Raw genomic sequence first — 26356 nt, 5'->3', positions numbered from 1 at the left:
AGTGCTAGCTGTGCCACTAGAGATCCTGGTTCGAGTCCAGGCTCTGTCGCAGCCGGCCGCGACCCGGGAGACCCATGGGGCGGCGCACAATTGGCCCAGCGTCATCTGGGTTAAGGGAGTGTTTGGCCGGCAGGAATGTTCTTGTCCCATCTCATGTGGCGGCGGGGCGAAATGCATGTTGACACGGTCGCCAGGTGTACGGTGTTTCCTCTGACACATTGGTGCGGCTGGCTTCCGGGTTAAGGCATTGTGTCAAGAAGCAGTTCGGCTCGGTTGAGTTGTGTTTCGGGGGACGCACGGCTCTCGACCTTTGCCTCTCCCGAGTCCGTACGGGAGTTGCTGCGATGAGACAGTAACTACCAATTGGATACCACGAAATTGGGGTAAAAGTAAAAAAAAATAAAAGGCTATATGGTTGTGCATCAGCAGTTTCTCTTGTTTTGTCAGTCACTCAATTAGTCATGTCAGCTAACATGTTTCAGATTAAGTTAGTCTAATGGCCAGCTATCTAAACTTGTAGTAATCATGGTCGACCAAGGGGCGGGCCCTGAGATCCTCAAAAGGTTCTCCAACTGCACTGTGGTGGAAATGTAATATTCATTACATACTATACTGTTTAATTAGACATACTATGCTGTTTATTTAGACATACTATACTGTTTAATTAGACATACTATTAATTAGACATACTATACTGTTTAATTAGACATACTATTAATTAGACATACTATACTGTTTAATTAGACATACTATTAATTAGACATACTATACTGTTTAATTAGACATACTATTAATTAGACATACTATACTGTTTAATTAGACATACTATTAATTAGACATACTATACTGTTTAATTAGACATACTATTAATTAGACATACTATGCTGTTTAATTAGACATACTATGCTGTTTAATTAGACATACTAAACTGTTTAACAGTTTAACAGTATGTCTAATTAATAGTATGTCTTATTAAACAGTATAGTATGTCTAATTATACTGTTTAGACATACCATTCATTAGACATACTATACTGTTTATTTAGACATACTATGCTGTTTAATTAGACATACTATGCTGTTTTTACTTGGTGCAATTCCTGCCGATTGTAAACACAGGTGGTCACATACTGCTGTCACATCCAAGCAGCTCATAAATCCGTACGCTCAGATTCATACAAGACAAGCCTGTATCAGCAGAAATACTAACATATAACAATGGATAATTCAATGTGGGAAGTGCAGGGAAGAACAGACAAATGGTGGATGTCAGCTATCTTGGTCTACACCAACGAGCTCTGTTCCCAGGGCCTGTTTCTGCACACGACTGTCACAAAGATAGGATGTCGTTTCTACAAGAGGTGGAAGACAGCTCTGTTCATTAAGCTTTTCAAATCTGACTCTTCTTAGTGATGGTTGATTGCTTCATTTTTGCAAATCTTATAATAAAATGTTGTTTGAAAGAATCTGCAGTCTCTCTTCCTATAGAATTTCTTTGACAGCACCATCGAGAGCTTCTTGACTGGCTGCATCACCGCTTGGTATGGCAACTGCTTGGCATCCGACTGCAAGGTGCTACAGAGGGTAGTGAGTACGGCCCAGTACATCACTGGGGCCGAACTCCCTACCATCCAGGGCCTATATACCAGGCGGTGTCAGAGGAAGGCCCTAAAAATGATCAGACTCCAGCCACCCAAGTCATAGACTGTTCTCTCTGCTACTGCACCGGAGCTTAGTTAGTCTGGGTAGCTATTGGTGAACTATCTGCATTTACCCTCTTTGCACTATTTTGACCCATCACATACACTGCTGTTACTGTTTATCTATTGTGTTATCTAGTCACTTTACCCCCTATCTATATGTACATATCTACCTCAACTATCCCTATCTATATATACATATCTACCTCAACTATCCCTATCTATATATACATATCTACCTCAACTATCCCTATCTATATGTACATATCTACTTCAACTATCCCTATCTATATGTACATATCTACCTCAACTATCCCTATCTATATGTACATATCTACCTCAACTATCCCTATCTATATGTACATATCTACCTCAACTATCCCTATCTATATGTACATATCTACCTCAACTATCCCTATCTATATGTACATATCTACCTCAACTATCCCTATCTATATATACATATCTACCTCAACTATCCCTATCTATATGTACATATCTACCTCAACTATCCCTATCTATATGTACATATCTACCTCAACTATCCCTACCTATATGTACATATCTACATCATACACCTGCACATCGACTCAGTACTGGTATATATAGCCAAGTTATTACCTCATACACCTGAACATTGACTCAGTACTGGTGTATATAGCCAAGTACTGGTGCCCCGTGTGTATATAGCCAAGTACTGGTGCCCTGTGTGTATATAACCAAGTACTGGTGCCTCGTGTGTATATAGCCATGTACTGGTGCCCCGTGTGTATATAGCCAAGTACTGGTGCCCCGTGTGTATATAGCCAAGTACTGGTGCCCCGTGTGTGTATATAGCCAAGTACTGGTGCCCCGTGTGTATATAGCCAAGTACTGGTGCCCCGTGTGTATATAGCCAAGTACTGGTGCCCCATGTGTATATAGCCAAGTACTGGTGCCCCATGTGTATATAGCCAAGTTATTGTTACTCATTGTGGATTTATTCCTTGTTATACATTTTTCTATTTGTTTTCTTTGTCTCTGTATTGTTGGGAAGAGCCCGTCAGTAAGCATTTCACTGTTGGTTTACACCTGTTATTGACCAAGCATGTGACAAATAAAATGATTTCATTTGTCCCCAGATCTTCCTGTATGTGTTAATCCTGTATCCATGTCTGACCCCAGATCTTCCTGTATGTGTTAATCCTGTATCCATGTCTGACCCCAGATCTTCCTGTATGTGTTAATCCTGTATCCATGTCTGACCCCAGATCTTCCTGTATGTGTTAATCCTGTATCCATGTCTGACCCCAGATCTTCCTGTATGTGTTAATCCTGTATCCATGTCTGACCCCAGATCTTCCTGTATGTGTTAATCCTGTATCCATGTCTGACCCCAGATCTTCCTGTATGTGTTAATCCTGTATCCATGTCTGACCCCAGATCTTCCTGTATGTGTTAATCCTGTATCCATGTCTGACCCCAGATCTTCCTGTATGTATTAATGCTGTATCCAGATCTTCCTGTATGTATTAATGCTGTATCCAGATCTTCCTGTATGTATTAATGCTGTATCTGTCTGTCCCCAGATCTTCCTGTATGTATTAATGCTGTATCCATGTCTGACCCTAGATCTTCCTGTATGTATTAATGCTGTATCCATGTCTGACCCCAGATCTTCCTGTATGTATTAATGCTGTATCCATGTCTGACCCCAGATCTTCCTGTATGTATTAATGCTGTATCCAGATCTTCCTGTATGTATTAATGCTGTATCCAGATCTTCCTGTATGTATTAATGCTGTATCTGTCTGTCCCCAGATCTTCCTGTATGTATTAATGCTGTGTCCATGTCTGACCCCAGATCTCCCTGTCTGACCCCAGATCTTCCTGTATGTATTAATGCTGTGTCCATGTCTGACCCCAGATCTTCCTGTATGTATTAATGCTGTATCCATGTCTGACCCCAGATCTTCCTGTACGACTGTACTGAGGTGTCTCCGTTCTCCCTGCTGTTCTTTGGAGGTGACGTCACTATCCAGATGGATCAGGACCAGGAGACCATCGCTGTGGATGAGTGGATCGTCTTCCAGTCCCACGGACGCATCGCTCACCTCGTCAAGGTACACGAACACACACACACACACGCAAACAAACACACACACCGGACCGTTTTCCTTATCTGCCTCTCTCTGTAGAATCTGAAGAAGGAGCTGGACTCTCTATTGGAAGAGAAGATCCGAAGCCCCGCCCCTGTGGACTGGAGCAACCGCCAATCCAAAGACTGTGCTGTCATCACAGCCATCATAGACCTCATCACCACCCAGGAGAGGCCCAACGTTAACGCGAGGAACACTGCCCCTAGAGGACGTCACCAGTATTACAACAACGATGATGGTGGTGACCAGTACTAGAACTGCTGCATCTCTTCTCAACCCAGAGAAAAGCTCAGTCCATAGAGATGGAAAGAGGTCTCCACTTTGTATCTGTGCCATAATGGCGCTGCCCATGCTATCTCCGTTTGAACAAAGTGTCAAGCTAATGTTGGTGATTTACCGACACTTGCAGAGCTGGAGTCTTAAACTAAATATTGCGTAGTGTGTTATTTTGGCGATATAGCTTAACGCCATTTACCAACTAGGCAAACCAATTTGAAGACCATGCTTTGGTCATTCCCATAGGAATCCCCCACCCAGTTGACTACTTTAAAATGGTGGAAGCCGTCAATGTCCATGCAAAATTGTTTCCAAGTAGACATCTCTATACATTTCTATTGGATATGAGTCCAGTCAGGTTGGTATGTGAAGAAAAAGTCCCCGAACGCCAACTATTTGAATTTAATTCTATAAGCCAACTGGAAAAGGCTGAGCATGTATTTTTGCATTTGTTAAGAACAATTATGTGAAACTAATTGGTATGGAATGCTGTTTTGTTGATATTGCTTGACATTCTCATGTTGTCAAATGGCCTACTTGGCTGACCAATGGGTCACTTGTCGTTGTTTTCTATTCAGTTTTTGTTCAAATATTTGAAACTTCTCCCTGAAGCTGAACCATTAAAGCTGACCTTATTGCAGTGTGACGTTAGTCTTTTCTAGTGTGGTGTGAAGTGGGAGAGATTAAGGCCTGGTTTCGCATTATGGCGTGCTTGACATTTAAAGGTAATTTCCAACTGAGCTGCCATCTGCAGCATTTACCATGAATGCGATCTCTACGAACGTGGAAATATTACCTTTGAGGTGCATAGCCGAAAAGGGCCGATCGGAATGAAGTATAAGCTGTAACACATATTCCAGAATTGAAAACTTTCCTGAATTGGGTCTTTATTAAAATGTACATTGCATTATCAACTAACTTTTTACCTTTAACCAGGCAAGTCAGTCAAGAACAAATTCTTATTTTCAATGACAGCCTAGGAACAGTGGGTTAACTGCCTTGTTCAAACGGCAGAAAGACAGATTTTTACCTTGTCAGATCAGGGATTCGATCTGGCAACCTTTCAGTTACTGGTCCAACGCTCTAACCACTAGGCTACCTGGTACCTAAACCACATGAAATCCTACATTAAAGGGATTCTCTGGCAATTTTGTATACTTTTTAGCCAGTAGTCCTGAAAGTAGCCCCACATGCCAAAAGTGATAATTACATGTGCACCATGTCATTGCTGTGTGTGATTCTTGCCAGCTGTCACTCACATGGCGAGGGGCTGAATTTCATTGGTTGTCACTCAAATGGCGAGGGGCTGAATCTCAAATCGCTAGGGGGCAGGCCCACATGGGGGGAAATGGCACATCTTCCAGAAAAGTCTCTTTCAAACTAGGGATTTTGTGGCTGAGGTAAAACTGTAATTCTGCTCATAGATGAGTATGAACTACATACAGCCCAAAGCGGGAGGTTTAAAAAATACTTAGTCGCCAAAGTACCGGAGCATGTCTTTAATAGAATCCATGTGTTATCTTGAACATCTTGATATTTATGTATCCATCGGTCTAATCTCTTAACAGGAGGTACAGATACAGCAGTGAATGTTACCAATTAAAACCAAACCCATTCTCTCTCAGACTGGTCCGGAGTCATAACAGATGTCTGTTCCCTGGTCCCCCAGCCATAACAGATGTCTGTTCCCCGGTCCCCCAGCCATAACAGATGTCTGTCCCCCAGCCATAACAGATGTCTGTTCCCCGGTCCCCCAGCCATAACAGATGTCTGTTCCCCGGTCCCCCAGCCATAACAGATGTCTGTTCCCCGGTCCCCCAGCCATAACAGATGTCTGTTCCCCGGTCCCCCAGCCATAACAGATGTCTGTTCCCCAGCCATAACAGATGTCTGTCCCCCAGCCATAACAGATGTCTGTTCCCCGGTCTCCAGCCATAACAGATGTCTGTCCCCCAGCCATAACAGATGTCTGTTCCCCAGCCATAACAGATGTCTGTTCCCTGGTCCCCCAGCCCTAAGATGTCTGTTCCCTGGTCCCCCAGCCATAACAGATGTCTGTTCCCAGGTCCCCCAGCCATAACAGATGTCTGTTCCCCAGCCATAACAGATGTCTGTCCCCCAGCCATAACAGATGTCTGTCCCCCAGCCATAACAGATGTCTGTCCCCCAGCCATAACAGATGTCTGTCCCCCAGCCATAACAGATGTCTGTCCCCCAGCCATAACAGATGTCTGTCCCCCAGCCATAACAGATGTCTGTCCCCCAGCCATAACAGATGTCTGTCCCCCAGCCATAACAGATGTCTGTTCCCCAGCCATAACAGATGTCTGTTCCCTGGTCCCCCAGCCATAACAGATGTCTGTTCCCCAGCCATAACAGATGTCTGTTCCCAGGTCCCCCAGCCATAACAGATGTCTGTTCCCCAGCCATAACAGATGTCTGTTCCCCAGCCATAACAGATGTCTGTCCCCCAGCCATAACAGATGTCTGTCCCCCAGCCATAACAGATGTCTGTCCCCCAGCCATAACAGATGTCTGTCCCCCAGCCATAACAGATGTCTGTCCCCCAGCCATAACAGATGTCTGTCCCCCAGCCATAACAGATGTCTGTCCCCCAGCCATAACAGATGTCTGTCCCCCAGCCATAACAGATGTCTGTCCCCCAGCCATAACAGATGTCTGTCCCCCAGCCATAACAGATGTCTGTTCCCCAGCCATAACAGATGTCTGTTCCCAGGTCCCCCAGCCATAACAGATGTCTGTTCCCTGGTCCCCCAGCCATAACAGATGTCTGTTCCCTGGTCCCCAGCCATAACAGATGTCTGTTCCCCGGTCTCCAGCCATAACAGATGTCTGTTCCCCCAGCCATAACAGATGTCTGTTCCCTGGTCCCCCAGCCATAACAGATGTCTGTTCCCCGGTCTCCAGCCATAACAGATGTCTGTTCCCCGGTCCCCCAGCCATAACAGATGTCTGTTCCCTGGTCCCCCAGCCATAACAGATGTCTGTTCCCCGGTCCCCCAGCCATAACAGATGTCTGTTCCCCGGTCCCCAGCCATAACAGATGTCTGTTCCCCGGTCCCCCAGCCATAACAGATGTCTGTTCCCCGGTCCCCAGCCATAACAGATGTCTGTTCCCCGGTCCCCCAGCCATAACAGATGTCTGTTCCCCGGTCCCCCAGCCATAACAGATGTCTGTCCCCCAGCCATAACAGATGTCTGTCCCCCGGTCCCCCAGCCATAACAGATGTCTGTCCCCCAGCCATAACAGATGTCGGTCCCCCAGCCATAACAGATGTCTGTCCCCCAGCCATAACAGATGTCTGTCCCCCAGCCATAACAGATGTCTGTTCCCCAGCCATAACAGATGTCTGTTCCCCAGCCATAACAGATGTCTGTTCCCCGGTCCCCCAGCCATAACAGATGTCTGTCCCCCAGCCATAACAGATGTCTGTCCCCCAGCCATAACAGATGTCTGTCCCCCAGCCATAACAGATGTCTGTTCCCCAGCCATAACAGATGTCTGTTCCCCAGCCATAACAGATGTCTGTTCCCCAGCCATAACAGATGTCTGTTCCCCAGCCATAAGATGTCTGTTCCCCAGCCATAACGGATGTCTGTTCCCCGGTCCCCAGCCATAACAGATGTCTGTTCCCCTAAATTTACCAGCATTCTGAAAGAAACAGATTGCAAATACACCATAGCACTTTTATTAACAATAGTTAGATGAAATATCTAAACGACATCATCTGCAATATAAATCTATAGCTGTGGATTACATACGTGTAAAACAGAAGTTACATATTTACATGGGTTAAATGCGTGTCATCACAGTTTCTCCCTGAGTGCAAATGAAACGTTTTTTTGTCTGGTTCAGACCAGATGTAGAGTAGTGGTCTGGTTTGATGAACGGTGTTACAACAGGAAGCTGATCAGGCCATTATTTATTTCCTCTAGCAATGCAAGACAACATTACACACTTAACAGATGAATCACGCCCGGACAATCCTGTTAAAACCTTGGCAGAGAGCGTCGCAACGTTTCATTTTCTCTCCTGCCGCTCGTCACAGAAATCATGTTTTTTTTTTTTTTTTTTTTTTTTACTTCCAGCTCTGGGTCTTCTAAAAGCCCCCCCAGGGCATCATCACAGCCAGAGGCAGGACTGACGGAGGTTTGTGGGACGGAAATGTCTCCGTTTATGTAAGGTGACATTAAGATGGAGATAAAGTGCCCAATTACAGATCAACTTCCAGACCCTAGGCAGTGTGCAACGCTGAACGAACTGCATATGTAACCATGGTTCAATTTAACCCACGCCTCAGCAGAGTGCAAGGTGAAGCTATGCCCATACTGCTAATACCTGTTCAATAGTTTTAAGGTATCTAAAATGGCTAGGGAACCGGGGTTAGGAGGTGTTGGGAACCGGGGTTAGGAGGTGTTGGGAACCGGGGTTAGGGGGTGTTGGGAACCGGGGTTAGGGGGTGTTGGGAACCGGGGTTAGGAGGTGTTGGGAACCGGGATTAGGAGGTGTTGGGAACCGGGGTTAGGAGGTGTAGGGAACCGGGGTTAGGGGGTGTTGGGAACCGGGGTTAGGAGGTGTTGGGAACCGGGGTTAGGGGGTGTTGGGAACCGGGGTTAGGGGGTGTTGGGAACCGGGGTTAGGGGGTGTTGGGAACCGGGGTTAGGGGGTGTTGGGAACCGGGGTTAGGGGGTGTTGGGAACCGGGGTTAGGGGGTGTTGGGAACCGGGGTTAGGGGGTGTTGGGAACCGGGGTTAGCGCATGAATGTGGGAGTTTCTTCTTTACTTTGTAGGCCATCATATCATTCAGCCTCACTATACTGTACCTTCTAACCAGAGGGAGGTCAGGAATCTGGACTGGTCATTCTGCCATTTTGGCTCCTTACATTCAGCCTCTTCAGCAGTCACACAGCCTCCTACTGGCCACACAGGGAAGTCTAGAAATGATCCGTTTATTTGGCCATTTTGGACCGTCGTCACATTCAGTTACATTACAAAAGGCCTCCTAGCCACACACATAAATCTAACGTACAGTGTAATTTGTGTGTCTACAATGAGCCTCTTCCCCAACAGTCTCATCACACACTATAACCTGACCACAGAGCAGAAGTGAAACTGAACAGTCACATCACGACAACCTGGCACTTTAAAAAGCATGACAAAAAATAGACTGATATAAAATGTTAGTTATGTAGTACAGAAGGTAAGCTTCATTCCTGAAATGAATACATGTTGTAATGCAACCTCTGTTATTATAGGTGACCCATCCACTCTGTACGGGGCAGTTTTAAACTTTGACCCCAGCACGTTATGTGTCCAAGTGGGATGTCCTTCGGGGCCAAAAAGCTGGACAGTCTTCCATCAGTGGGAGGAGTCAACGTGTTGTTGACAGGTCATAGGGTCAAACTTCCTTACCATAGAGATTGGTAGAAGACGGAGAACGTTAGACTGCATGGGTAACAATCCCTGGACCCCAAAACCCATTCTAATAGATGCAGTCAGCTGGCATACATACATTTGTCTGTTGACCACAGAGGGATTCTATTGGTGCATTTAGTGGCACTCTCATTGCTTGAAGGCGGCTCATTGGTGTATTCAGTCGCTGGCAGAAAGATCTCACACATTGATCTGTTGACCAAGGAGACTTTCTATTGGTGTATTCAGTGGAGGGCTGTCGCAGGGCATAAAGCTCACTCATTGGTGTGTCTGATTGAAGGCAGGTCACTGGTGTATTTAATGGGTGGAGCCTGCAGTTCCAGCTCACACATTGGTTTCCAGCCCCTGGAGGCGGTCCATCCTCTGCATGTTGCGCTCAATAGTGGCCTGGCACATGATTGGTTCAGCACATTCTGACAGGAACCAACCCCTCTCGCCATCACGGAGTCGCTCGCCCTCATACCAGCCTGAAAGAGAGACACACCACTCTATATTCCTTCATTAATCCATCAGAAATTCACTTCATAGGCCTGGAGAAAATAGTTTCCTCTTCAAAACAGGAAGTGAGCTCTCAGCCCACTGTTGGACTCTTAAATGACATCTGTTTGATGCTCTATTCTGTCTGTGTTAGGATGCCCTTTCACATAAAAGAGATGGTTGCCATGGAGACACAATGGGAAATTACCTTTCACCTTAAGAGTGTGACTGTGTATACGCATCATCAAACACCTCTGGTCAGATGCTACACCGATACATCTCTTTCAATGATCCCCCAAGGAGGAGAAAAATAGACGGGGCGAAAGAGGAACGAGAGAGAGAACAGATGTGAAAGAGTGAGGACAGGGAGAGAAAAGGTAGAGAGAGCGACAGAGAGAGTAATAGTGTAACGTACCATCCTCCACAGTCTGTGACACCAGGACCACGTCAGCCACCTGCAGTGACAGCTCATCAGGCTGCTTGGCTGTGTATGTCCTCGTCACCTCCACCTGCATGGCATCTGGGACAACACAAACACAACACAGAGTTTACACTCTAACCCTGGGGCAATACAGACAACACAGAGTTTACACTCTAACCCTGGGGCAATACAGACACAACACAGAGTTTACACTCTAACCCTGGGGCAATACAGACAACACAGAGTTTACACTCTAACCCTGGGGCAATACAGACACAACACAGAGTTTACACTAACCCTGGGGCAATACAGACAACAGAGTTTACACTAACCCTGGGGCGATACAGACACAAAACAGAGTTTACACTCTAACCCTGGGGCAATACAGACAACACAGAGTTTACACTCTAACCCTGGGGCAATACAGACAACACAGAGTTTACACTAACCCTGGGGCAATACAAACAACAGAGTTTACACTCTAACCCTGGGGCAATACAGACACAAAACAGAGTTTACACTCTAACCCTGGGGCAATACAGACACAACACAGAGTTTACACTCTAACCCTGGGGCAATACAGACACAACACAGAGTTTACACTCTAACCCTGGGGCAATACAAACAACAGAGTTAACACTCTAACCCTGGGGCAATACAGACAACAGAGTTTACACTCTAACCCTGGGGCAATACAGACAACACAGAGTTTACACTCTAACCCTGGGGCAATACAGACAACACAGAGTTTACACTAACCCTGGGGCAATACAGACAACAGAGTTTACACTCTAACCCTGGGGCAATACAGACACAAAACAGAGTTTACACTCTAACCCTGGGGCAATACAGACACAACACAGAGTTTACACTCTAACCCTGGGGCAATACAGACACAACACAGAGTTTACACTCTAACCCTGGGGCAATACAGACACAACACAGAGTTTATACTCTAACCCTGGGGCAATACAAACAACAGAGTTTACACTCTAACCCTGGGGCAATACAGACACAACACAGAGTTTACACTTTAACCCTGGGGCAATACAGACACAACACAGAGTTTACACTCTAACCCTGGGGCAATACAGACAACACAGAGTTAACACACTAACCCCGGGGCAAAACAGACACAACACAGAGTTTACACTCTAACCCTGGGGCAATACAAACAACAGAGTTAACACTCGAACCCTGGGGCAATACAGACAACACAGAGTTTACACTAACCCTGGGGCAATACAGACACAACACAGAGTTTACACTCTAACCCTAGGGCAATACAGACAACACAGAGTTTACACTCTAACCCTGGGGCAATACAGACAACACAGAGTTTACACTTTAACCCTGGGGCAATACAGACAACAGAGTTTACACTCTAACCCTGGGGCAATACAGACACAACACAGAGTTTACACTCTAACCCTAGGGCAATACAGACACAACACAGAGTTTACTTTCTAACCCTGGGGCAATACAAACAACACAGAGTTTACACTAACCCTGGGGCAATACAGACACAACACAGAGTTTACACTCTAACCCTGGGGCAATACAGACACAACACAGAGTTTACACTCTAACCCTGGGGCAATACAAACACAGAGTTTACACTCTAACCCTGGGGCAATACAAACACAACACCGAGTTTACACTCTAACCCTGGGGCAATACAGACACAACACAGTTTACACTCTAACCCTGGGGCAATACAGACACAACACAGAGTTTACACTCTAACCCTGGGGCAATACAGACACAACACAGAGTTTACACTCTAACCCTGGGGCAATACAGACACAACACAGAGTTTACACTCTAACCCTGGGGCAATACAGACAACACAGAGTTTACACTAACCCTGGGGCAATACAGACAACACAGAGTTTACACTCTAACCCTGGGGAAATACAGACAACAGAGTTTACACTCTAACCCTGGGATAATACAGACAACACAGAGTTAACACTCTAACCCTGGGGCAATACAGACAACAGAGTTAACACTCTAACCCTGGGGCAGCACAAAAACAACACAGAGTTTACACTCTAACCCTGGGGCAATACAGACAACACAGAGTTTACACTCTAACCCTGGGGCAATACAAACAACACAGAGTTTACACTCTAACCCTGGGGCAATACAGACACAACACAGAGTTTACACTCTAACCCTGGGGCAATACAGACAACACAGAGTTTACAGTCTAACCCTGGGGCAATACAGACAACACAGAGTTAACACTCTAACCCTGGGGCAATACAGACAACACAGAGTTAACACTCTAACCCTGGGGCAATACAGACAACAGAGTTAAAACTCTAACCCTGGGGCAATACAGACAACAGAGTTAAAACTCTAACCCTGGGGCAATACAGACAACAGAGTTTACACTCTAACCCTGGGGCAATACAGACAACACAGAGTTTACACTCTAACCCTGGGGCAATACAAACAACAGAGTTTACACTCTAACCCTAGGGCAATACAGACACAACACAGAGTTTACACTCTAACCCTGGGGCAATACAGACACAACACAGAGTTTACACTCTAACCCTGGGGCAATACAGACAACAGAGTTTACACTCTAACCCTGGGGCAATACAGACAACAGAGTTAACACTCGAACCCTGGGGCAATACAGACAACACAGAGTTTACACTCTAACCCTAGGGCAATACAGACAACAGAGTTTACACTCTAACCCTGGGGCAATACAGACAACACAGAGTTTACACTCTAACCCTGGGACAATACAGACACAACACAGAGTTTACACTCTAACCCTGGGGCAATACAGACACAACACAGAGTTTACACTCTAACCCTGGGGCAATACAGACACAACACAGAGTTTACACTCTAACCCTGGGACAATACAGACACAACACAGAGTTTACACTCTAACCCTGGGGCAATACAGAAAACAGAGTTTACACTCTAACCCTGGGACAATACAGACAACAGAGTTTACACTCTAACCCTGGGGCAATACAGACACAACACAGAGTTTACACTCTAACCCTGGGGCAATACAGACACAACACAGAGTTTACACTCTAACCCTGGGGCAATACAGACAACAGAGTTTACACTCTAACCCTGGGACAATACAGACAACAGAGTTTACAACGGGAGCAGCTGTTCCTGCAGACTTCCAGTCATTGTGCTAACACTAGTTAGCATTGGCTCAGGAAAGTACCTGTAACTTCCTTCATACTGGATGCAGATACATAAACATGGCATCCATGTGTTCATCTGACTCTGCGGAAGTAGATAAAGAACCTTATAGCCAAAATCCAGAAGTATCCCTTTAAGGACTGATTTACATCTGGAATGAATGATCAGATATAACAGAAAAGCAGCAGTACTCTAGACCTAGAGGCTTGGATGTGAATACCCCTGTCCTACTGTAGACGCCCCCAGACCCCTCAAAGACACAGTCTGTCCTCTCTGCTACCGCACGGCAAGCAGTACCGGAACACCAAGTCTAGGACCAAAAATGTTCTCAACAGCTTTTACCCCCAAGCCATAAGACTCCTGAACAGGTAACTAAATGGCTACCCGGACTATTTGCATTGTGTCCCCCCCCCCCCCCAACCAACCAAACCCTCTAACACTGATGCTACTCTCTGTTTATCATCTATGCATAGTCACTTTAACTATACCTACATGTACATGCTACCTCAATTGGGCCGACTAACCGGTGCCTGTATATAGCCTCGCTACCGTATATAGCCTCTCTACCGTATATAGCCTCGCTACCGTATATAGCCTCGCTACCGTATATAGCCTCACTACCGTATATAGCCTCACTACCGTATATAGCCTCTACTGTATATAGCCTCACTACTGTATATAGCCTCGCTACTGTATATAGCCTCACTACTGTATATAGACTCGCTACTGTATATAGCCTCACTACCGTATATAGCCTCTACTGTATATAGCCTCGCTACTGTATATAGCCTCGCTACTGTATATAGCCTCACTACTGTATATAGACTCGCTACCGTATATAGACTCGCTACTGTATATAGCCTCGCTACTGTATATAGCCTCGCTACTGTATATAGCCTCGCTACCGTATATAGCCTCTCTACCGTATATAGCCTCGCTACCGTATATAGCCTCGCTACCGTATATAGCCTCGCTACTGTATATAGCCTCGCTACCGTAAATAGCCTCGCTACCGTATATAGCCTCGCTACCGTATATAGACTCGCTACCGTATATAGACTCGCTACTGTATATAGCCTCGCTACTGTATATAGCCTCGCTACCGTATATAGCCTCGCTACCGTATATAGACTCGCTACCGTATATAGACTCGCTACTGTATATAGCCTCGCTACTGTATATAGCCTCGCTACTGTATATAGCCTCGCTACCGTAAATAGCCTCGCTACCGTATATAGCCCCGCTACCGTATATAGCCTCTCTACCGTATATAGCCTCTCTACCGTATATAGCCTCGCTACCGTATATAGCCTCGCTACCGTATATAGCCTCGCTACCGTATATAGCCTCACTACCGTATATAGCCTCTACTGTATATAGCCTCGCTACTGTATATAGCCTCGCTACTGTATATAGCCTCGCTACCGTATATAGCCTCGCTACCGTATATAGCCTCACTACCGTATATAGCCTCACTACCGTATATAGCCTCTACTGTATATAGCCTCGCTACTGTATATAGCCTCGCTACCGTATATAGCCTCGCTACCGTATATAGCCTCACTACCGTATATAGCCTCTACTGTATATAGCCTCGCTACCGTATATAGCCTCGCTACCGTATATAGCCTCGCTACCGTATATAGACTCGCTACCGTATATAGACTCGCTACCGTATATAGACTCGCTACCGTATATAGCCTCGCTACCGTATATAGTCTCACTACTGTATATAGCCCCGCTACTGTATATAGCCTCGCTACTGTATATAGCCCCGCTACCATATATAGCCCCGCTACCGTATATAGCCCCGCTACCGTATATAGCCCCGCTACCGTATATAGCCCCGCTACCGTATATAGCCCCGCTACCGTATATAGCCCCGCTACCGTATATAGCCCCGCTACCGTATATAGCCCCGCTACCGTATATAGCCCCGCTACCGTATATAGCCCCGCTACCGTATATAGCCCCGCTACCGTATATAGCCCCGCTACCGTATATAGCCCCGCTACCGTATATAGCCTCGCTACCGTATATAGCCTCGCTACCGTATATAGCCTCTCTACTGTATATAGCCTCGCTACTGTATATAGCCCCGCTACCGTATATAGCCCCGCTACCGTATATAGCCTCGCTACCGTATATAGCCTCTCTACTGTATATAGCCTCACTACTGTATATAGCCTCACTACTGTATATAGCCCCTCTACTGTATATAGCCTCGCTACCGTATATAGCCCCGCTACCGTATATAGCCTCTCTACTGTATGTAGCCTCACTACTGTATATAGCCTCACTACTGTATATAGCCCCGCTACTGTATATAGCCCCGCTACTGTATATAGCCTCGCTACCGTATATAGCTTCGCTACCGTATATAGCCTCGCTACCGTATATAGCCTCGCTACCGTACATAGCCTCGCTACCGTATATAGCCTCTCTACCGTATATAGCCTCTCTACCGTATATAGCCTCTCTACCGTATATAGCCTCTCTACCGTATATAGCCTCTCTACCGTATATAGCCTCTCTACCGTATATAGCCTCTCTACCGTATATAGCCTCCCTACCGTATATAGCCTCACTACTGTATATAGCCTCTCTACTGTATATAGCCTCACTACTGTATATAGCCTCACTACTGTATATAGCCTCACTACTGTATATAGCCTCACTACTGTATATAGCCTTCCTGCTATTATTTGTAGTTTTTATTTCTTTACTTATCTATTGTTCACCTAATACCTATTTTTTACATAAAAAGTGCACTGCTAGTTAGGGCCTGTAAGTAAGCATGTCACTAAGGTCTACACCTGTTGTATTCGGCACACGTGACAAATAAACTTTGATTTGACACAGTGATTGGGAGACAGTTGTACTACTCCACCACCAGGTGGTGCTGTGTGTGTACATGTTCCACTGACCAGCCATGTTTGATAGTGATGTCTGAGTGAAGGTGTGTGTGTGGTGCTGAACTCACTGGTTCGGTCTTTGTTCTTCTCGTCATTGCTGCTCTGGCCCAGAGCACTGATCCAGCGAGCACGCTCATTCCTGTGGGACAGACAACATCACTTTACAATACTTTTTCTCTTACATATTAATGAGTAAATTAGCACCATAACAATATAGAAAGTCATGTGGTCAACATGGCGGTTTATAATATCACTGCAGAAAAAACACAACTTCACGTCGCCTTTCCTTTAGCTGATAGTATCAACACGGCCTGTTTCAGGAAACTCATCAATCCATTTGACATTTACATTTCAGTCATTAAGCAGAGACTCTTTTCTTTCAGCGTGACATAGGATACAATCCAGAGGACAAGCAGGGGACGTATTGGGATGCAACCTCACAGCATCACACGGCGTCAGACGGCAACCAACTCACCGCGGCGTCAGACAGCAACCACCTCACCACGGCGTCAGACAGCAACCACCTCACCACGGCGTCAGACAGCAACCACCTCACCACGGCGTCAGACAGCAACCACCTCGCGGCGTCAGACGCCAACCACCTCGCGGCGTCAGACGCCAACCACCTCACCGCGGCGTCAGACGCCAACCACCTCACCGCGGCGTCAGACAGCAACCACCTCACCGCGGCGTCAGACGCCAACCACCTCACCGCGGCGTCAGACGCCAACCACCTCACCGCGGCGTCAGACGCCAACCACCTCACCGCGGCGTCAGACGCCAACCACCTCACCGCGGCGTCAGACGCCAACCACCTCACCGCGGCGTCAGACGCCAACCACCTCACCGCGGCGTCAGACGCCAACCACCTCACCGCGGCGTCAGACGCCAACCACCTCACCGCGGCGTCAGACGCCAACCACCTCACCGCGGCGTCAGACGCCAACCACCTCACCGCGGCGTCAGACGCCAACCACCTCACCGCGGCGTCAGACGCCAACCACCTCACCGCGGCGTCAGACGCCAACCACCTCGCGGCGTCAGACGCCAACCACCTCACCGCGGCGTCAGACGCCAACCACCTCACCACGGCGTCAGACGCCAACCACCTCACCACGGCGTCAGACGCCAACCACCTCACCACGGCGACAGACGCCAACCACCTCACCACGGCGTCAGACGCCAACCACCTCACCACGGCGTCAGACGCCAACCACCTCACCACGGCGTCAGACGCCAACCACCTCACCACGGCGTCAAACGCCAACCACCTCACCACGGCGTCAGACGCCAACCACCTCACCACGGCGTCAGACGCCAACCACCTCACCAAGGCGTCAGACGCCAACCACCTCACCACGGCGTCAGACGCCAACCACCTCACCACGGCGTCAGACGCCAACCACCTCACCACGGCGTCAGACGCCAACCACCTCACCACGGCGTCAGACGCCAACCACCTCACCACGGCGTCAGACGCCAACCACCTCACCACGGCGTCAGACGCCAACCACCTCACCACAGCGTCAGACGCCAACCATCTCACCACAGCGTCAGACACCAACCACCTCACCACGGCGTCAGACACCAACCACGGCATCAGACACCAACCACCTCACCAAGGCATCAGACACCAACCACCTCACCACGACGTCAGACACCAACCACCTCACCACGGCGTCAGACACCAACCACTGCGTCAGGCACCAACCACGGCATCGCAAAACAAATAACAACATAGTAGTGGACTGATGACACCTCTCTCATTATGTCCTTTGTTTCTGATTCAATTCACTTAGAATAAGATGCATGAACAACAGTCAGTCATGGTTGTTGAAACACGATCACACAAAGCACCATCAGAGAAACACATAATACACCACACACTAGTCCACAGAGAGGAAGTCAATACCCCACACACTAGTCCACAGAGAGGAAGTCAATACCCCACACACTAGTCCACAGAGAGGAAGTCAATACCCCACACACTAGTCCACAGAGAGGAAGTCAATACACCACACACTAGTCCACAGAGAGGAAGTCAATACCCCACACACTAGTCCACAGAGAGGAAGTCAATACACCACACACTAGTCCACAGAGAGGAAGTCAATACACCACACACTAGTCCACAGAGAGGAAGTCAATACACCACACACTAGTCCACAGAGAGGAAGTCAATACCCCACACACTAGTCCACAGAGAGGAAGTCAATACCCCACACACTAGTCCACAGAGAGGAAGTCAATACCCCACACACTAGTCCACAGAGAGGAAGTCAATACCCCACACACTAGTCCACAGAGAGGAAGTCAATACCCCACACACTAGTCCACAGAGAGGAAGTCAATACACCACACACTAGTCCACAGAGAGGAAGTCAATACCCCACACACTAGTCCACAGAGAGGAAGTCAATACCCCACACACTAGTCCACAGAGAGGAAGTCAATACACCACACACTAGTCCACAGAGAGGAAGTCAATACCCCACACACTAGTCCACAGAGAGGAAGTCAATACCCCACACACTAGTCCACAGAGGGGAAGTCAATACACCACACACTAGTCCACAGAGAGGAAGTCAATACACCACACACTAGTCCACAGAGAGGAAGTCAATACACCACACACTAGTCCACAGAGAGGAAGTCAATACACCACACACTAGTCCACAGAGAGGAAGTCAATACACCACACACTAGTCCACAGAGAGGAAGTCAATACACCACACACTAGTCCACAGAGAGGAAGTCAATACCCCACACACTAGTCCACAGAGAGGAAGTCAACAGCTTTATTAGTCCACTAAGGGAGAAATGTGCATGTTGTTATCCCTCTCTCATCTCCATCCTTCCCTCTCCCTCCAAGTCCTCTCACGCCCCTCTCCCTCCCAGTCCTCTCCCTCCCAGTCCTCTCCCTCCCAGTCCTCTCCCTCCCAGTCCTCTCCCTCCCAGTCCTCTCCCTCCCAGTCCTCTCCCTCCCAGTCCTCTCCCTCCCAGTCCTCTCCCCCCCAGTCCTCTCCCCCCCAGTCCTCTCCCCCCCAGTCCTTGTCCGTGAGAGAGAGAGATAAGGAGAACAGAGTTTTGATTCAGTTGAACAGGGACAGAGGCTAATTCACAGGAATGGAACAGAGTGTCTTTTGGTTTGTGTCTCTGGTGAATGGGAGGAGGGACACAGGTCAGGTTTCACCAGGTAACTCTACCTGCCACCTCACCTGTCCACACCAAGGAGGGAAAGAAAAGACTGATTTAGAGAAAGAAAGGAAGAAAGAATGAAAGAACGAAAGAGCCAGAAACAGGTAGAATATAGGGATTGATAGAGAAGGAGTGAGCTAGATTGACGGATGGAGAGAAAAAGCCTGTGTGGGATGAGAATGAAACATAACAGGAGGGAGAGGTGATAGAGGGGTACAGTCTGTCTCGCCCCTTCACCCCCACCGTGGACAGCCAGGACCAGTCTCTGTCTCACCCCTTCACCCTGCACAACCAGGACCAGTCTGTCTCGCCCCTTCACCCCTTCACCCTGCACAGCCAGGACCAGTCTCTGTCTCGCCCCTTCACCCTGCACAGCCAGGACCAGTCTCTGTCTCGCCCCATCACCCCGCACAGCCAGGACCAGTCTGTCTCGCCCCTTCACCCCTTCACCCTGCACAGCCAGGACCAGTCTGTCTCGCCCCTTCACAGGCAAGACCAGTCTGTCTCGCCCCTTCACCCTGCACAGCCAGGACCAGTCTGTCTCGCCCCTTCACCCTGCACAGGCAAGACCAGTCTGTCTCGCCCCTTCACCCTGCACAGCCAGGACCAGTCTGTCTCGCCCCTTCACCCCTTCACAGCCAGGACCAGTCTCTGTCTCGCCCCTTCACCCTGCACAGCCAGGACCAGTCTCTGTCTCGCCCCTTCACCCTGCACAGCCAGGACCAGTCTCTGTCTCGCCCCTTCACCCTGCACAGCCAGGACCAGTCTCTGTCTCGCCCCTTCACCCTGCACAGCCAGGACCAGTCTGTCTCGCTCCTTCACCCCTTCACCCTGCACAGCCAGGACCAGTCTCTGTCTCACCCCTTCACCCTGCACAGCCAGGACCAGTCTCTGTCTCGCCCCTTCACCCTGCACAGCCAGGACCAGTCTGTCTCGCCCCTTCACCCCGCACAGCCAGGACCAGTCTGTCTCGCCCCTTCACCCCTTCACCCTGTACAGCCAGGACCAGTCTGTCTCGCCCCTTCACCCTGCACAGCCAGGACCAGTCTGTCTCGCCCCTTCACCCTGCACAGCCAGGACCCGTCTGTCTCGCCCCTTCACCCCTTCACCCTGCACAGCCAGGACCAGTCTCTGTCTCGCCCCTTCACCCCTTCACCCTGCACAGCCAGGACCAGTCTCTGTCTCGCCCCTTCACCCTGCACAGCCAGGACCAGTCTGTCTCGCTCCTTCACCCCTTCACCCCGCACAGCCAGGACCAGTCTCTGTCTCGCCCCTTCACCCTGCACAGCCAGGACCAGTCTCTGTCTCTCCCCTTCACCCTGCACAGCCAGGACCAGTCTCTGTCTCTCCCCTTTACCCTGCACAGCCAGGACCAGTCTGTCTCGCCCCTTCACCCTGCACAGCCAGGACCAGTCTGTCTCGCCCCTTCACCCTGCACAGCCAGGACCAGTCTGTCTCGCCCCTTCACCCTGCACAGCCAGGACCAGTCTCTGTCTCGCCCCTTCACCCCTTCACCCTGCACAGCCAGGACCAGTCTGTCCCGCCCCTTCACCCTGCACAGCCAGGACCAGTCTCTGTCTCGCCCCTTCACCCTGCACAGCCAGGACCAGTCTGTCTCGCCCCTTCACCCCTTCACCCTGCACAGCCAGGACCAGTCTGTCTCGCCCCTTCACCCCTTCACCCTGCACAGCCAGGACCAGTCTCTGTCTCGCCCCTTCACCCTGCACAGCCAGGACCAGTCTCTGTCTCGCCCCTTCACCCTGCACAGCCAGGACCAGTCTGTCTCGCTCCTTCACCCCTTCACCCTGCACAGCCAGGACCAGTCTCTGTCTCGCCCCTTCACCCTGCACAGCCAGGACCAGTCTCTGTCTCTCCCCTTCACCCTGCACAGCCAGGACCAGTCTCTGTCTCTCCCCTTTACCCTGCACAGCCAGGACCAGTCTGTCTCGCCCCTTCACCCTGCACAGCCAGGACCAGTCTGTCTCGCCCCTTCACCCTGCACAGCCAGGACCAGTCTGTCTCGCCCCTTCACCCTGCACAGCCAGGACCAGTCTGTCTCGCCCCTTCACCCCTTCACCCTGCACAGCCAGGACCAGTCTCTGTCTCGCCCCTTCACCCTGCACAGCAAGGACCATTCTGTCTCGCCCCTTCACCCCCACCGTAGACTGCCAGGACCAGTCTGTCTCGCCCCTTCACCCCCACCGTAGACTGCCAGGACCAGTCTCTGTCTCGCCCCTTCACCCTGCACAGCCAGGACCAGTCTCTGTCTCGCCCCTTCACCCTGCACAGCCAGGACCAGTCTCTGTCTCGCCCCTTCACCCTGCACAGCCAGGACCAGTCTGTCTCGCCCCTTCACCCCTTCACCCTGCACAGCCAGGACCAGTCTGTCTCGCCCCTTCACCCCCACCGTAGACTGCCAGGACCAGTCTCTGTCTCGTCCCTTCACCCTGCACAGCCAGGACCAGTCTCTGTCTCGCCCCTTCACCCTGCACAGCCAGGACCAGTCTCTGTCTCGCCCCTTCACCCTGCACAGCCAGGACCAGTCTGTCTCGCCCCTTCACCCCTTCACCCTGCACAGCCAGGACCAGTCTGTCTCGCCCCTTCACCCCCACCGTGGACAGCCAGGACCAGTCTCTGTCTCGTCCCTTCACCCTGCACAGCCAGGACCAGTCTCTGTCTCGCCCCTTCACCCTGCACAGCCAGGACCAGTCTTTGTCTCGCCCCTTCACCCTGCACAGCCAGGACCAGTCTCTGTCTCGCCCCTTCACCCCTTCACCCTGCACAGCCAGGACCAGTCTGTCTCGCCCCTTCACCCCCACCGTGGACAGCCAGGACCAGTCTGTCTCGCCCCTTCACCCCCACCGTGGACAGCCAGGACCAGTCTGTCTCGCCCCTTCACCCCCACCGTAGACTGCCAGGACCAGTCTCTGTCTCGTCCCTTCACCCTGCACAGCCAGGACCAGTCTCTGTCTCGCCCCTTCACCCTGCACAGCCAGGACCAGTCTCTGTCTCGCCCCTTCACCCTGCACAGCCAGGACCAGTCTGTCTCGCCCCTTCACCCCTTCACCCTGCACAGCCAGGACCAGTCTGTCTCGCCCCTTCACCCCCACCGTGGACAGCCAGGACCAGTCTGTCTCGCCCCTTCACCCCCACCGTAGACTGCCAGGACCAGTCTCTGTCTCGTCCCTTCACCCTGCACAGCCAGGACCAGTCTCTATCTCACCCCTTCAGCCAGGACCAATCTCTGTCTCACCCCTTCACCCCCACCGTGGACAGCCAGCCAGGTCCAGTCTCTGTCTCACCCCTTCACCCCCACCGTGGACAGCCAGCCAGGACCAGTCTGTCTCACCCCCACCGTGGACAGCCAGCCAGGACCAGTCTCTGTCTCACCCCCACCGTGGACAGCCAGCCAGGACCAGTCTCTGTCTCACCCCCACCGTGGACAGCCAGCCAGGACCAGTCTCTGTCTCACCCCCACCGTGGACAGCCAGCCAGGACCAGTCTCTGTCTCACCCCCACCGTGGACAGCCAGCCAGGACCAGTGGACTCAGAGGCTGCGGCACAAAGTGCACCATATTCCCTATATAGTGCATTGACTTTGACCAGGCCTCAAAGGACTCTGGTCAAACGTAGTGCTGTATGTAGGGAAAAGGGTGCACTTTGTGTTGCAGCCAGACTCAGAGATACTGACCCAGAACATCACCACAGGTCACACCAGGCAGAGTGAATGGAGTCTGTGTGGAGAATCTGAACAAAGAGCTCCATGACTCAGACTTCCATCATTCCATTATTCTGGTTCCCATTCCAGTTCTGTTCCAGCTTAATTCGGGAATCACCCCCCCTAAAAACACAGTGTCAGCCCACAACTGTCCAGGACAGCAATTTCATGTCTCAACATTATATAAATCTGCTCATACCACCTGAATAATCATTCACAATTAATTTAACTCCATAGTTGGTAAAAAACAGTGTAATTAACAAGACCAATTCCCCTGCAAAGTTTTAGTGACTCTCTAAAGAATGGTGTTCGTATGTAGGGGTCGTCTCTACCGTTATCACCCTGGTGACCTGTTACGTAGCGGGTCGTCTCTACCGTTATCACCCTGGTGACCTGTTACGTAGCGGGTCGTCTCTACCGTTATCACCCTGGTGACCTGTTACGTAGGGGTCGTCTCTACCGTTATCACCCTGGTGACCTGTTACGTAGCGAGTCGTCTCTACCGTTATCACCCTGGTGACCTGTTACGTAGAGGGTCGTCTCTACCGTTAACACCCTGGTGACCTATTACGTAGGGGTCGTCTCTACCGTTATCACCCTGGTGACCTGTTACGTAGCGAGTCGTCTCTACCGTTATCACCCTGGTGACCTGTTACGTAGGGGTCGTCTCTACCGTTATCACCCTGGTGATCTGTTACGTAGGGGTTGTCTCTACCGTTATCACCCTGGTGATCTGTTACGTAGGGGTCGTCTCTACCGTTATCACCCTGGTGACCTGTTACGTAGGGGTCGTCTCTACCATTATCACCCTGGTGAAGTCACCTGCTACGTAGGGGTCGTCTCTACCGTTATCACCCTGGTGATCTGTTACGTAGGGGTCGTCTCTACCGTTATCACCCTGGTGACCTGTTACGTAGGGGTCGTCTCTACCGTTATCACCCTGGTGACCTGTTACGTAGGGGTCGTCTCTACCGTTATCACCCTGGTGACCTGTTACGTAGGGGTCGTCTACCGTTATCACCCGGTGACCTGTTACTTAGGGGTTGTCTCTACTGTTATCACCCTGGTGAAGTCACCTGTTACGTAGCGGGTCGTCTCTACCGTTATCACCCTGGTGACCTGCTACGTAGGGGTCGTCTCTACCGTTATCACCCTGGTGACCTGCTACGTAGGGGTCGTCTCTACCGTTATCACCCTGGTGAGGTGAACTGTTACATAGCGGGTCGTCTCTACCGTTATCACCCTGGTGACCTGTTACGTAGAGGGTCGTCTCTACCGTTATCACCCTGGTGACCTGTTACGTAGGGGTCGTCTCTACCGTTATCACCCTGGTGATCTGTTACGTAGGGGTCGTCTCTACCGTTATCACCCTGGTGACCTGTTACGTAGGGGTCGTCTCTACCGTTATTACCCTGGTGACCTGTTACGTAGGGGTCGTCTCTACCGTTATTACCCTGGTGACCTGTTACGTAGGGGTCGTCTCTACCGTTATCACCCTGGTGATATGTTACGTAGGGGTCGTCTCTACCATTATCACCCTGGTGACCTGTTACGTAGCGGGTTGTCTCTACTGTTATCACCCTGGTGAAGTCACCTGTTACGTAGCGGGTCGTCTCTACCGTTATCACCCTGGTGACCTGCTGCGTAGGGGTCGTCTCTACCGTTATCACCCTGGTGACCTGTTACGTAGAGGTCGTCTCTACCGTTATCACCCTGGTGACCTGTTACGTAGGGGTCGACTCTACCGTTATCACCCTGGTGACCTGTTACGTAGAGGTCGTCTCTACCGTTATCACCCTGGTGACCTGTTACGTAGGGGTCGACTCTACCGTTATCACCCTGGTGACCTGTTACATAGCGGGTCGTCTCTACCGTTATCACCCTGGTGACCTGTTACGTAGGGGTCGTCTCTACCATTATCACCCTGGTGAGGTCACCAACGGTAGAGACGTGAGGGTGACCTCACCAGGGGTCAGAGGTCGGAGGCTCAATAGGACCACACCTATCATTCAGGACATTTCTCCACGATCAAGCATTCTTTAGATGGTCCGAGGTGGTTGATGTGATACACCCTTATCTGTCCACCGGGTCACAGTGAATGGAAACTGTAATAGTGTGTTAACTAGGCTTCAGGGACTGAGGGAGATACACAGGGTTGGTTCCCTGGCTGCCCTCAGGTGAACCTGTACTGAGTCATGACACACTGGAGGACAGGAGAGAAGACACACAGGTGTGTGTCTCTGACTGACTGAACGTTTGTGTGGCTGTCTGAGTCTAAGGGAGACATGTGGGAATGACATCTGTTCGTTGCTGGCCTTGGCAGTTGGACGCACACAAACACACACACACACACACAGGGCTCCCGAGTATCGCAGCTGTGCAAGAGGCGCCGTCCGGGTTTGGCCGGGGGTAGGCCGTCATTGTAAATAAGAATTTGTTCTTAACTGACTTGCCTGGTTAAATAACAAGGTTAAATAACAAGGTTAAATACATTAAGGCATTCCTGTTGGAACACAAACAGGCATCATATGTGCACCATGATTTAATGTGTGGAGAGGAAGGCACAGACCCTCAAGCTCTCTCTCTCTCTGTGTGTGTAACAAGCTCTTTGTTCCTTCTACACCTCATCCGTCATTTGAATGAATACAACATCAGACTATACATGTCATCACTATATGGAAACACCATGAGACGGGAATCCAAACTGCTGTGAGAGGTTCATGTTTCACAATGAGACAGAAATTAAATGGAGAAAAAGCTCCATGTGGAAAGTACTTGTTATGAACATAGTGAGACTGGACTGACTGGAGTTTAGTAGAGAGACTGGAGCTGGACTGACTGGAGTTTAGTAGAGAGACTGGAGCTGGACT

General features: G+C 49.7%; 2 protein-coding genes across 3 annotated transcripts in view; one reads left to right on the top strand and one right to left on the bottom strand.

The window, feature by feature from the left end:
- The window catches only part of dhx36 (DEAH (Asp-Glu-Ala-His) box polypeptide 36), a 60461-nt gene extending 55708 nt beyond the window's left edge, over window positions 1–4753 (top strand). Inside the window, exons 24-25 of the mRNA XM_055880698.1 lie at window positions 3649–3801; window positions 3877–4753. Of these exons, the coding sequence (XP_055736673.1) occupies window positions 3649–3801; window positions 3877–4092 (369 nt within the window). The 3' untranslated portion in view covers window positions 4093–4753. The remainder of the gene's footprint in view (window positions 1–3648; window positions 3802–3876) is intronic.
- Window positions 4754–7807: 3054 nt separating this feature from the next.
- LOC129822416 (rho guanine nucleotide exchange factor 26-like) overlaps window positions 7808–26356 on the bottom strand; it is a 97233-nt gene continuing 78684 nt past the window's right edge. For both annotated transcript variants that reach the window (XM_055880685.1, XM_055880684.1), the window contains exons 13-15: window positions 16639–16709; window positions 10461–10565; window positions 7808–10035 (exon numbers count right to left, since the gene is read on the bottom strand). In XM_055880685.1, the coding sequence (XP_055736660.1) occupies window positions 9893–10035; window positions 10461–10565; window positions 16639–16709 (319 nt within the window). In that variant the 3' untranslated portion in view covers window positions 7808–9892. The remainder of the gene's footprint in view (window positions 10036–10460; window positions 10566–16638; window positions 16710–26356) is intronic.

The sequence above is a fragment of the Salvelinus fontinalis genome, chromosome 24 (genome assembly GCF_029448725.1).
Source record: "Salvelinus fontinalis isolate EN_2023a chromosome 24, ASM2944872v1, whole genome shotgun sequence".
NCBI lineage: Eukaryota > Metazoa > Chordata > Actinopteri > Salmoniformes > Salmonidae > Salvelinus > Salvelinus fontinalis.
The sequence above is the reverse complement of the archived record's forward strand: the minus strand, read 5'-3'. Positions and strand labels throughout refer to the sequence as shown.